Raw genomic sequence first — 13,044 nt, 5'->3', positions numbered from 1 at the left:
ATTTCCGGGGTTGATGTTGCCAGGGGAAGGTGTGCGCCTGGGACCTGTTGGAAATGACGAGAGAAGAAATCGGATTTAAAGACAGAAAAGAAAAACAAAGCCTTGGAGATAGGAAGTAACTGCTAACCTGCGAGTGAAGGGTGTGTGTGTTAACGGCACAGTCTTTCATGCTTAAAAGAAACTAACGTTATTTAAATGTGTAACGAACTACCTTGCTAGCCGGTGTTGTAATTGTAGCGTGCTAGTTCTTGACTTGATTACAATCTCACCTGGAAAAATAGCTAGCTAGCAAGTTAGCGGGTGCTAGACAGCTAGCAAGCTATCTAGTGGGCAATAACTACCTAACGGTCTGGCTAATTTAAACTGATTGTCTGATCGGAAACAATTGATTTGCCATTGGTCTCGAGAAAGTATTCAGGGACTTCTTAGTCTAACGTTATTAGGGTTAGTGCTGAATGGGTGTTATTTTTTCAAGTAAATATGCTTAGCTTGGTAGCTAGCTAATTACTGTGGGAAATCAAAACAAATCGTAATGTTAGCTAGCCAATTAGATGTTAGACTAATGCTGTTAAGCTAGTTAACGCTTACTAAGTTGTGAATAGCTGGCACTAACTGACTAATTAGTATTAATACTAATACTAGTGCTTGCTAGAAGTTTGGTAACGTAGTTGGTTAGTGACGTATTAAGACAGTCGCTGGCTTGTTGTCTCCCCTTCCTCTCCATTAATTGGCCATATCTTTTTTGGGCGTTAGTCGGCTAATGTACCTGCTATTTTTCCAGTCCAAACTATGTGCTCCAGAAGCACTCGCAATTGTGAATAGGTTAGTGAGTAGCTGTTCTCCTATTTTTAAAACCAAATGGACCAGTTTTACCCTAACTTGCTTGCCATTTTACGCAGCGTTGGCAAATATGCGCTGTTGTGTACACGAAAGTTTTAATATTAACAACTCTGTTGTGTATTACCAAAATCTTCTTGCTAAAAAAAAAAAAAAGCTAGTTTGGCAATAACTCAAGTCACGTGGTACACAAGCAAGACGCAGAGTATTGTTATTGTTGGACTAACGACCCTGGCTCGAATTATTGTAAAAACAAACAATGTGACAATACGATATAACTTACTACAATTTTAGCTAATCATTGTAATAATGTTATAATTATAACGTTACCGTGGTAGTTGCATGTTAAATATTTATACTTTTTATTTGCTAGCTAACTAGTCAAAATGAAAAAGAAGTATTTTTTACTGAACGAAAGCTTACTGGCTAAGCTTGCTGTCACATATCAAATGCTGACGCGGGTTTTTTAAGTGTAACCAGTCCAATTCAGGCAATGTTGTCGTAAGAGGATGAAAAAGTAGTTTTTAAACTACAACCGCTAATGCAAGTGAAAAGATAAAAGATTAGCTATGTGGGGTATGTGCAGTGAACCTCTTGACCATTTCCGCCACGCAATAAAAATCGTCAATGTACGACCAAGTTGGCCAGCTAATGCGGTGCAGTATGTGACAGGACTGCTGTCTGTAGTGACGTCTAAATGCTGAGCTGAACTCTCCCGCAACCAGGTTTCCTTTTCGACCATGGAGACCCTAATGAGCGCGGTGGCCCCGCGGCCTCCGGCCCCGGTCAAGCGGACGCCGGAGGTGGACTTCCGTTCGGGAGCGGTGCTGGAGCAGCTGTCCGCGCAGGTGCTGGAGCTTGTGCAACTGGAGCAGGGCGAGTTTGGGGACCAGACGGCGCTGGAGGTCCATACCGCAAAGGACTACATCTTCAACATGCTCGGTGAGAATATATGCAGGCCTAACCAGAATGCACTGGAAAATGATGATGATAGTTATTATGATTGCTTCAAATCTTCTCAACAAATAGTACTGATTTCCATAATTAGTTAAACAATAAGTAATGAATAACTATACTGCCAATAATAATACTACCGATAAACTTTATTGGCATTGAAGTTCATGTGCCATAGTGATAACAACCTTATACCGTATTTGGCAGTTTTGGATTCTGTTTTACATGAAATAAGCTTATTTTTCCAGTAGGTGGCGCTCTCCAGTGTCCCTCCTCCCCCTCTGTGCCACCCACCCTCCTCCTCCAGTTCTTTCCATTCCTCTCATCCATGTTTTCTTCCCTGTCACACTGTGCTGTGACAGCCATGGCCCCCTGTGGCTGTCTCCTCTATTTATGCTCTCTCTCTCTCTCTCTCTCTCTCTCTCTTCCTGCCACTCTCTTTTTCTTCCTCACCTCTGTGTTGCTCTTTGTTTTTTGTTTTTTCCATGTCTCTCTCCACCCCTCCCCCTGCTCCTGTGGGTGCTGTGGTATCTCTGGTGCTTGTGAGGGGGGGTGTGCAGTGTACTGGCATCACGTCCCTGTGTTTTTTGTTTTTTTCCTTTAGCGATAGCGTGCAAGCTGCGCCTGCCTAAAGAAATGCGACAGCGACTCGCTCTGATCCGCTGAAATGCTGGAAGATTTGACAGCCTAACCCAGATCTAACCCCTTTCCCGTTTCTCCTCTCTCAGTTCTCTATCCCTCCACATCCCTTTCTCTCCCTCCCCGCACACATTCTACCCCTCTATCCCTCCTTATTTCCCCCTCCCCAGTCTCACCCTGCCTCCCTCCTCACCCTCTTCCCCATCTCGCTCTTTGCTGTACGTTGTCTCAGTAGCCATTAACCCTTTATGGTGTGAGATCACACATGCATGCATTTAGAATGTTCTTCACTCAACATTCTAATGCTGATGTCACAATCACCACTGGTATTGGAGTGCAACGGAGTTCTAGAACACTGTCTTAGAATGTTCAAGAAAACAACCTGCCCTCCAAAGGGTTAATTCCGTGGCTGTTTTTATTTATTTATTTTTTCACGAGGACGAGATTAAACAGGGGGAAAGCTGGGGGAGTTGCGTTCCCGGATCCTTGTCGTTACTCTGCCGTACTTGCTGTCCCTTTTCTTCTTCCCTTACTATAAAGATGCTTTCCCCATCGCTGAGATGGCAGCGAAAACAAAGTGTGCGGATAGCGTTGACGTACAGAGGAGTGGGACCGCACACAGGCAGCGCAGGGTTTATTTCGGGAGGGAGTTCACCACAGGAGAACACGGCTTGCGGAGGGAGGTGGAACGGGCGAACCGGCCAATCGGCTGTGCCTCAGGGCGGGGTCAGCGGGCCCTTATTCGGACCGTTGCCCCGTGCTCCTGAACGCTCTGGAAAGGTCGCCGGCAGGACGAAACAAACCCCAGCTCCCAAAAACCGTTTTTTTAAAGCAAGGCTGCGTCTTGCTGCAAACCGCCCCCCCCCCCCATCCCCCTTTTTCCGTCCGCACAAACATTTGCATTCTGCTTTCATTTCCGCCATTGAACTTGGGGCTTGCGGCTTTCTTCCCCCAGGAGCTAATTAAGCCCTCTGTGTTTTAATGGATTTCATGTATTTTTATTTATTTATTTGGAGATGGGGTGGCAGAGGGGGGGGGGTGGGGGTGGGGGGTACGCACTGTGGCGTGCTTAAACGGGTAAAACAAACAGGAGGCGGGCTGGCCGGGGGCGCGGTCGTCAGGGGCGCCGTTTTTCGAGCCGGGGAACACGCATTGCATTGCCCCTCCGGAGGAATTTACTCTCGGCCGGCTGTGGAGTTAACTCCACGTCTGACCTTCTCTGCTCTCTCTCCTTTTTTTTCCCCTGCCGGAGAGAGCCGGAAACCGGGCCGATGGAATCTGGAGCGGCGGCGGCGGCGGCGGCGGCGGCCTGTACCGGCAAAGCAGCGCGATTACTTTTTCATTACATAACCCCGCCGCTGCCCCCCCACGGCCCAGACCAACCGTCTGGACGCCCGCTTTTTATGTATTTATTTTAAAAAAAGGAGACTAGGACAGCCTGCCCTTCCTGTGGCATTTCCAAACTGTTTTCTGACAGTTCAGGAAGCGGATAGAGGGTAAGGGACAGATAAGAGACCAGGGTTGAGAGAGAGCGGGATGGCAGGGGGTTCGAACCCCGCCCCCACACACGGGGGAATGGTGCATGGCTCGAGGGCTCACGTCCCAGCGGAAAACCAAGAACAGCTCGTCTAGATTCGGGAGGGCTCCGGGTATTTCTCAGTGCAGTTGACCGGCTAATTCAGTAATCCAGATCTGTGAAATACCCCAGAAGGTGTGACGCTGTTCCAGATTCACTCTAGACCACAGTCAAGAGCAGCAAGCCTGGAAAGGCTGAACGATCGAGCCTTCTTGTGTAGCATTCTATTCCATTGCACTGCATTTAGGCAGTGGATGCTCTTCTCCAGAACGAGTGCACACATGAAGCTTTGGGCAGTGAGCATGGGGGGAGGCCCATAGCAGCGATAGCGCTGTAAGTGCATAAACCTAAACCTGCATGAGGATGAAGGCTAACGCAGTGACGGGCCGGTACTCTGATCTGCGGTGTTCACCTGGCTGACGTGCTTGAGGCCTGCGAGGTGGCGGAGCCCAGCTCCCTAACGGAACCGCGTTCAGCACCACGCTTATTCCTCCCGCGCTTCTCGCCATGGTAACGGAAGCCCGGCGGCGGCGGCGGCGGCCATGTCTCCCGTTTAATAGCGTGCAGGCGGGACGAGGCGGGCGGGACGGGGCGGGACGGGACTCGGGACGGGGCGGGACGAGACGGGGCAAGCGGGGCGGGGCGGGGCGGGTGCGGCAGGGCGGGGCGGGGCGGGCGGGCGGGTATCCCCTGAATAAACGGGGCTAATAAGTCGGTGATTAAGCGGCCGTCGAGCGCGTCAGCGTGACGTCCCCCGTCTGGAACGCCCCGGGCTGGAGAGAGAGAGAGAGAGAGAGGGCGAGAGAGAGAGAGGGAGAGGGAGAGAGAGGGTGAGAGAGGGAGAGAGAGGGCGAGAGAGAGAGAGAGAGAGGGGGAGAGAGAGAGAGCACTTTCCCTTGTAATTGAGCGTGTTAAAATGTTACTCCCGCAGATGAAACCAGAGGACCGTTGCTCTTTACAAATCGGAAAAATGTTTTAAGCTCCCCGAGTCAGAGTCAGACGTTGCAGAAGAGTGGAGTGTTTTTCCAGTGAAATCTGGTGTGAGAGTTCTTTAGTGGGGTGTTAAAGAGGTGGGGGGTGGGGGCGGGGGGGGGGGGTTTGGGTGTGCGGGGATGAGGTAGTGGGATATCTCAGCAGTGCGCGTGGGAGGGGACGGCAGGTTTGAATGGCGCAGGCTACTTACCTCCCGTTCCTTTGTTTGTTTGCTCCGGAGGATAATCTGTCCCGCTCCTGACAGCCAAACAATCCAGATTCCGGAGGACAACATTGCGTCAGGCTCCGCTTTTCAGTGATGTAATAGGATTTCAACGGCCGCATAGTTTTTTTTAGAAAAAAACAAAAGAAGCGTTTTCATCCTGCTATTTGAAGGTGGATTATTTCGAGATATAAAAACAAAAGTGAAATGGGGGAAATTATAAAAAATAGTTCACCTAATTCCTTTAAAAAAAAAAAAAAAATGTGTCAAGCACACAACTGTGGTCGGGGGGGGGGGGGGGGGGGGGGGCAGGTAGTGCTGATTTTATGTTTAGCCCATTCAAGCTAATTTTTTGGGGTTTTCACAAAGCAGGTCGTTCTCGTGTGAAAATCCAGCTTAGCAGAGCGACTTAAACGTGTGGAGGATTGGCCCGTAAGACTGCCAGTACTAAGAGCAGGCAACAGTAAGAAATCTCCACACAAATAGTCCCAGTGCTAAGCACTTAATGTGCTGGCAGGCAGTGTTTTGAGCCAAAATGGCGCTCCGTGAGGAGAGAAAGGAGGTGAAGGAACGCCTGTGTGGAGCAGTCAGTGCCTTCAGGGAGTGTGCAGCTTGCTTCCAAAGTGCAAACAGGTGTGTTCCAACGATCAAGGACACCTGCGCTGCCAGGTGCGCTCCCAACAGACAGAATCCTCGCGAAAAACACGAGTACCGGCAGCGAGATCCCGAACCCCGGAGGCGTTCCCGCAAACCTGTCAGCACCGGGAGCGGGAGAAACTGGCAGAGTTTCCCCCCTCCCTGTGTGCGTTTAGCGTCTCCTCTGTGAGACGCTAGGCTCCTACCAAACATATGTGCTTCAGGTATTTACATAACACGCTGGCAACCCTCCCAGTCTCCAAACCCCCCCCCCCATCCCCTCTCCTCCCCTTCCCTCCCCCAAATGTGGCTAAAGAGAGGGTGGGAGTGAGGCTTTGTGAACTTCTCAATGGCTGCCGCAAATGCGTGATGTCAGTAGACAGTTCTCCAGAAACCGAGCGCTGTGATTGGTTCAGATCAGGAGGGTCCTTGATGGCACATAGTAGTTTTGGACATTTCGGGCTTCATTGCTGCCCAACTGCCCCGTCCCCTGATGGGCGTGGACAGACTTCTGTCCTAATGGTGGGCGTGGCCAACCTTCTGTCATTCTGGTGGCCTGAACTTTGCAGCGTTTCCTAGCATGATGAAGCAACGAGAACTGTCGCAGGTCAATTTGTGGCATGAGTGGAGATTGTTCGTGGTGCTCTGGTGGTGTGTGATTTATTCTGTCCCTGCGCCAGTGGTGGTGTGTGATCGGACTTCAGCACGCTAACACACTGGTCAGGATTTCATTGGACCTTTCATGGCCCGCTCAATCACTTTAAGTCACACTTGGTGGCACGTCTCATAGCATTCTTTAGCACCTGAAGCTCACAAACACCGCTCATAGCATCCTTTAGCACTTACAGCACACACAAACACAGCTCATAGCATCCGTTAGCACTTAAAGCACACACAAACACAGCTCATAGCATCCTTTAACACCTCAAACACACACAAACACAGCTCATAGCATCCTTTAGCACCTGAAGCTCACAAACACAGCTCATAGCATCCTTTAGCACCTGAAGCTCACAAACACAGCTCATAGCATCCTTTAGCACCTGAAGCTCACAAACACAGCTCATAGCATCCTTTAGCAGTTAAAGCACACACATACACAGCTCATAGCATCCTTTAGCACTTCGTAGCGCACACAAACATGGCTCATAGTATTCTCTAGCACCTCAAACACACACATACACAGCTCATAGCATCCTTTAGCACTTAAAGCACACACATACACAGCTCATAGCATTCTTTAGCACTTAAAGCACACAAACACAGCTCATAGCATCCTTTAGCATTTCGTAGCACACACATACACAGCTCATAGCATCCTTTAGCACTTCGTAGCACACACAAACATGGCTCATAGTATTCTCTAACGCCTCAAACACACACATACACAGCTCATAGCATCCTTTAGCACCTGAAGCTCACAAACACAGCTCATAGCATCCTTTAGCACTTAAAAAAGCACTTCAAAGAACACTTCAAAGCTGGCACTTTGGCACATTCAGACGCCTTTCAGAAGCTCATTACACACTTCAGTACTTCAGAGCGCACCTTGTAGCACGCACAAGCACCTCACAGCCCCCATCGGAGAGTTTTGATTTGAGATACGGAACGATATCGGGACCGTGGGGTTCGTTACCGCCGCAGTTTTGCGGAGTAGTAGCCCCAGGAGGCCGTATATGCCCGTATGAACTTTTTTTTTTTTTTGGTGAAAAAACGGTTATTTTTTTAAAATTTTATTTCCCCGACAAATTAGCCGGAAATGAATTACACACAAAAACAATAATACGGTTCAAATACACACTCCCCCCTCCGCCTCCCCGTGCTGCTCGTGTACGTAAAAAAGATTCTCTGGACTTCTCGCGGCGACCGAATGCCAGGACAGTTTTGAAGATGAGGCTTTTCTTTTAACGAAGGCGTTTGATGCGAAAGGAGGCTCTTTGTTTTTTCCGCGTCTGAACTTGACCCAGTTTTCCGGTTGCGGGCGAAGCCGACGAGGCGGTTTCCCTAACTCAGCCTTTCGTCTTTGCTTCTGAAAACTCTCTCTTCTCATCATCACCCCTTTCTTCAGCTTTGCTTTTGGACGGGTAATAGATTTTAATGCTAATGCTGCTGCGCTGGCGCTGGGCTCCTGCAGGTGGAGAGGATCACCCGCGTGCACACGGGCAACACACACTGCGCTAAGCACCGCGCACACACACACACACACACACACACTGCGCTAAGCACCGCACACACACACACACACACACACACACACTGCGCTAAGCACCGCACACACACACACACACACACACACACACACACACACACTGCGCTAAGCACCGCACAGAAACACACACACACACACACACACACACACACACTGCGCTAAGCACCGCACAGAAACACACACACACACACACACTGCGCTAAGCACCGCACACACACACACACACACACACACACATATACACACAGGCGTGCACACACACACACACATGCGCACACACCGCACACACACACACACACACACTGCGCTAAGCACCGCACACACACACACACACACACTGCGCTAAGCACCGCACAGAAACACACACACACACACTGCGCTAAGCACTGTACAGAAACACACACACACACACTTACACGCACACTGCGCTAAGCACCGCACACACACACACACACACACACACACACACTGCGCTAAGCACCGCACACACACACACACACACACACACACACACACACACACACTGCGCTAAGCACCGCACACACACACACGCACACACACTGCGCTAAGCACCGCACACACACACACACACACACACACACACAGAAACACACACTGCGCTAAGCACCGAACAGAAACACACACACACACACACACACACACACACACACACAGCGCTAAGCACCGCACACACACACACACACACACACACACACACTGCGCTAAGCACCGCACACACACACACACACACTGCGCTAAGCACTGTACAGAAACACACACACACACACTGCGCTAAGCACTGTACAGAAACACACACACACACACACACACACACACACACACACAGAAACACACACTGCGCTAAGCACCGTACAGAAACACACACTCTCACACTTACACGCACACACCCACAGAGGCACACATATACACACAGGCGCACACACACCACACACACACACACACAGATGCACAATCACACACACACACACAGGTGCACACATAAACACACGCACGCACACACACACATATACACACAGACGTGCGCACACACGCACACAGGCGCATGCACACAGGCACGCACACACACACACACATGCACACACTCACACCAACTCTCAGAAACGCGGTCAGACTCTCAGATTCTGTGGTTACGCCTGTAATTGGATGAGAGAAATCATGTTAAAAGATTTGGAACTGAGTCTTAGCAGGGGGTCTGTCTAATGCAGCCGCCTCCACCCCCCCCCCCCCACCCCCCCGATCCGGGATCTGTTGGTGGAGGCAGAGTGTGTACTGAGCGTACTGAGCCAGGCAGTCCTCCTCGTGGTCTCTCTCTCCTCTCTCTCACAGTCCCTCTCTCTTTCTCTCTCTTTCCACCCCCTCTCTATCTCTCTCCTGCTGTTTTTCTCTCTCTCGCACACCCTTTATTTTTAACACTCTCAGGTTTTCCTTCTGGCTGTCTCTCTCCTCTCTCTCTTTCTCTCTACCCCCTCTTGCTGTCTTCCTCTTTCCCCCTCTTGCTGTCTTTCTTTTTCCCAACCCTCACTCAATTTCAATTAAGTGTGCTTTGTTGGCATGAAACACATAGTACATTATTGTGTAACAAGCTAACAAGAAACATACAAAATGAGTTGTATAACAGTAGAAGTAATCCATTATTAATGGTAGTTCCACAATTAAAATTAGAGTGAATTAATGAATGAATTTATTTAACAATTTAAAAACGAGATTTCATAAGACTGCATAGCAGACAGGTCAAATAAAATAAAACGGTAATCAGTATTTTGAAAGTTGTGTAAATGTCTTTCGTGTCACTCACTGTCTCTTAGGCTGTGGCTGTCTTTTAGCCACTCACTTATTCTCTCCCTCTCTCTCTCTCATTCTCTCTCACTCACTCACTATCTCACACTCATTCTCTCTCCTTTCTCTCCCTCTCCCATTCTCTCTCACTATTTTTCTCCCTTTCTCTCCCTCTCCGTAGGGCTTGTCCAGAAGGTGGATCACAGGTTACCGGTGGCCAATGAGTACCTGCTGCTTTCGGGCGGGGCCCGAGAGGGGGTTCTGGACCTGAACCCGGAGGACCTGGGCGACTACGCCCGGGGCGCCGACTTCGACCTGGACTTCACCCTGCTGGTGCCCGCGCTGAAGCTGCACGACCGGAACCAGCCGGTGACCCTGGACATGCGCCAGTCGGGACCCTGCCACTCCTGGCTCAGCCTGCGGCTGTGCGACCCGTCCACGCTGGCCCGCTGGAGCCTGTGCTGCCAGGAGGAGGAGGCGGGGCCTGAGGAGGGCGGGGCCTCGCCGGGGGAGGAGGGGGAGGAGCCTCCCGGCCCCGCCTCCATCCCCTCCCTCCAGCCGGCCGGCCCGCTGGACGGCTCCTACTTCTCCCCGCTGCTGGTGGCCGACTGGTTCTGGGGCGTGGTGGGGCGGGCGGTGGCGGAGCTGCGGAGGAGCCCGCAGCGGGGCACGCCCGTCCCGGAGCGGGTGGAGCGCAACGGGCCCCTGACCACGCTGATCCTGACGGCGGGGCGCAGCCGCGTGCTCTACGACCTGCTGCCCGTGGTGTCCTTCCGCGGCTGGCCCGCCGTGGCGCAGGGCTGGCTGACCGCCAACCACTTCTGGGACGGCAAGATCACGGAGGAGGAGGCCATCAGCGGCTTCTACCTGCTGCCCTGCTGCGCGCCGCTGGGGGGCCGCCCCGACCGCGAGTGGCGGCTGGCCTTCTCGCGCAGCGAGGTGCAGCTGAAGAAGTGCGTGCCCCCCCCCATGGCGCAGGCCTTCCAGGCCGCCAAGGCGGTCATCGCGCGGCTGCTCTCCCGCCCCCCCCGCGCCGGGCTCAGCCCCTACCACCTGCGCACGCTGCTCTTCTGGGCCTGCGACCGGCTGCCCCCGGCCTACCTGGGCGCGGCCGAGCCCGAGTCGCCCGGCCGCCTGCTCCTGGGGCTGCTGGACGACCTGGCGCACTGCGTCCTGGGCAAGCACTGCCCCAACTACTTCCTGCCGCAGTGCAACATGCTGGAGCACCTGTCGGACGGCGCCGCCCTGCTGGTGGCCCGGAAGCTGGCGCACCTGCGCTCGGACCCCGCCGAGCACCTGCGGGCCGCCGTGGACCAGGCGCGGCAGGCCGGCCAGCTCAGGAGGGAGGCGGCCGGCAGCAACGGCCACGCCCCCTCGCCGGGCCACTCCCCCGGCGCCGGCCCCGGCCCCGCCCGCCAGGACGACCGGCTGGCCCAGCGGCTCCAGCAGCTTGTCACCGAGAACCCCGGCAAGTCCATCTCCGTCTTCCTCAACCCCGACGACGTCACGCGGCCGCACTTCCGCATCGACGACAAGTTCTACTGACGCGCGGCGGCGACGAGGCCCGGAACGTTCTACTGACGCGCGCGGCGACGACGAGGCCCGGAACGTTCTACGGAAGCACGCAATGCCCCAGAGCTTGGAAGCTGGGGCTCTTTAATGCCCCAGAGCTTGGAAGGGGGGGCTGTTTAATACCCCAGAGCTGGAAGCTGGGGCTCTTTAATGCCCCAGAGCTTGGAAGCTGGGGCTCTTTAATGCCCCAGAGCTTGGAAGCGGGGGCTGTTTAATACCCCAGAGCTTGGAAGTGGGGGCTGTTTAATACCCCAGAGCTGTAAGGGGGGGCTCTTTAATGCCCCAGAGCTGGAAGGGGGGGGCTCTTTAGTGCCGTAGTGAAACGCTGTAAAGGGGCAGGCTGGTGGGAACTGGGCTTCTCCGCGGTGCAGCACTACAGCGGGGGAATCGGAGAGCGTTTCTTTTTCTTTTCTCTTTTAGGTTTTCGGGTTTTTTGTTCCTGTGATTGTGCCGGGCGGCGTTCTGAAGGAGGCTAGCACGGGGGCTCGTCCAGCTGTTACTTCTGAGGCTGCGGTAACGAGGCCCTTTAACGGGTTTCGCCGTTACGAGAACGCAGAGACGTTTTTTGTTTTTCCGGCTGGTGCTTCCGAAAACCGGAGCCGTGAGATGAAAGGCGGGGGGGCCGGGGGAGTGGGGGGGGGGGGGGTGCGGCTCACTCGCTCGCTAACGGGCGAGTCCGTCCCGCGCTGCCCGGCCCCCGCGATCTCAGGCCTGTGAGGTAACGGGATCGCCCCCCCCCCGCCGCCCCCCCGCCCCAGGCCTGCCGCTCACAGAGCCGCTCTCCCCGCTCCTGAAAGGAGGGAAACTGAAGCGCTTCAGACGGCTGCACCGCTCCTCTAGCACAGCGGCCTGTTACAGGCAGGATGATGAGAGCCATAATCCTTCTGATGTAACTGAATGTAAGGGGCGAGCGAGGGAGAGTCTCACTACGAGGAACCTGCCTCTCGCTCTCTCTCTCTCTCGCTCTCTCTCCTTTCTTTTCTTTCTCTCTTCTCTCTCCCCTCTCTTTTCTTTCTCTTTTCTCTCCTTGCTCTCTCTCTCTCTCTCTTTCTGCTTATTTCTCTGTCTCTTGCTCTGTTTTTGAATCTCTCTTTCCCTCTGTCTCTCGGTCTCTCTCTCTGTCTTTTCCCTCAGCCTTACTCTCTCGTCTCTTCTCTCTCACTGTCTTCCCCCTCTCCTTTCTTTTCTCTCTCTCGCTCTCCTCCTCTCCTCTCTCTCTTCTTGTTCTCGTTCTCTCTCTCTCTCAGTTCAAACGCTTGCACACCAAAGACAGGCCACAGTGGGCCGCTCTCTGTCCACACGCTGCTGTGCTAACGAGACTGTTCGCTCTGTGTGGCCCAGCAGGGCTTCCGTACCCGATGCCGGCGTCGGTCGGGAGGCCTTGAACCCGCGCTGTCCGCGCCTGCCTGTTCCTGAAGCGTTGCCGGGGGCAACCCGACTCGCCCCCACCCCCCGCGCGCGTGCGAAACGGAATCCTCCGGCTCATGCAGCCCAATCCAATCTCCCGCTCCCCATTTCTGAATTAGTCCTATAAAAATTTAGGCTGCACAGAACCGCCTTTTTTTTTACCCCCTCTTTCAGCGAGTCTGCGGATCTAACTTTGTACCTGAAACATTTCCCTGCGCCGCG

General features: G+C 53.2%; 1 protein-coding gene across 2 annotated transcripts; it reads left to right on the top strand.

The window, feature by feature from the left end:
- tmem102 (transmembrane protein 102) lies at positions 1-12,010 on the top strand. 2 transcript variants are annotated; one of them, XM_035408341.1, is made up of 4 exons: positions 23-140; positions 1,563-1,779; positions 10,025-11,405; positions 11,444-12,010. In XM_035408341.1, exons 2-3 carry the CDS (start codon positions 1,578-1,580, stop codon positions 11,386-11,388), a joined length of 1,566 nt encoding a protein of 521 aa, XP_035264232.1. In that variant the 5' UTR covers positions 23-140; positions 1,563-1,577; the 3' UTR covers positions 11,389-11,405; positions 11,444-12,010. The 2 variants fall into 2 exon arrangements, with proteins under 2 accessions (XP_035264231.1, XP_035264232.1); XM_035408340.1 differs by having other exon boundaries at positions 1-140; positions 10,025-12,010.
- Positions 12,011-13,044: the final 1,034 nt, after the last annotated feature.

The sequence above is a fragment of the Anguilla anguilla genome, chromosome 3 (genome assembly GCF_013347855.1).
Source record: "Anguilla anguilla isolate fAngAng1 chromosome 3, fAngAng1.pri, whole genome shotgun sequence".
Taxonomy (NCBI): domain Eukaryota; kingdom Metazoa; phylum Chordata; class Actinopteri; order Anguilliformes; family Anguillidae; genus Anguilla; species Anguilla anguilla.
Note: the sequence above shows the minus strand (reverse complement) of the source record. Positions and strands in the feature narration are given on the sequence as shown.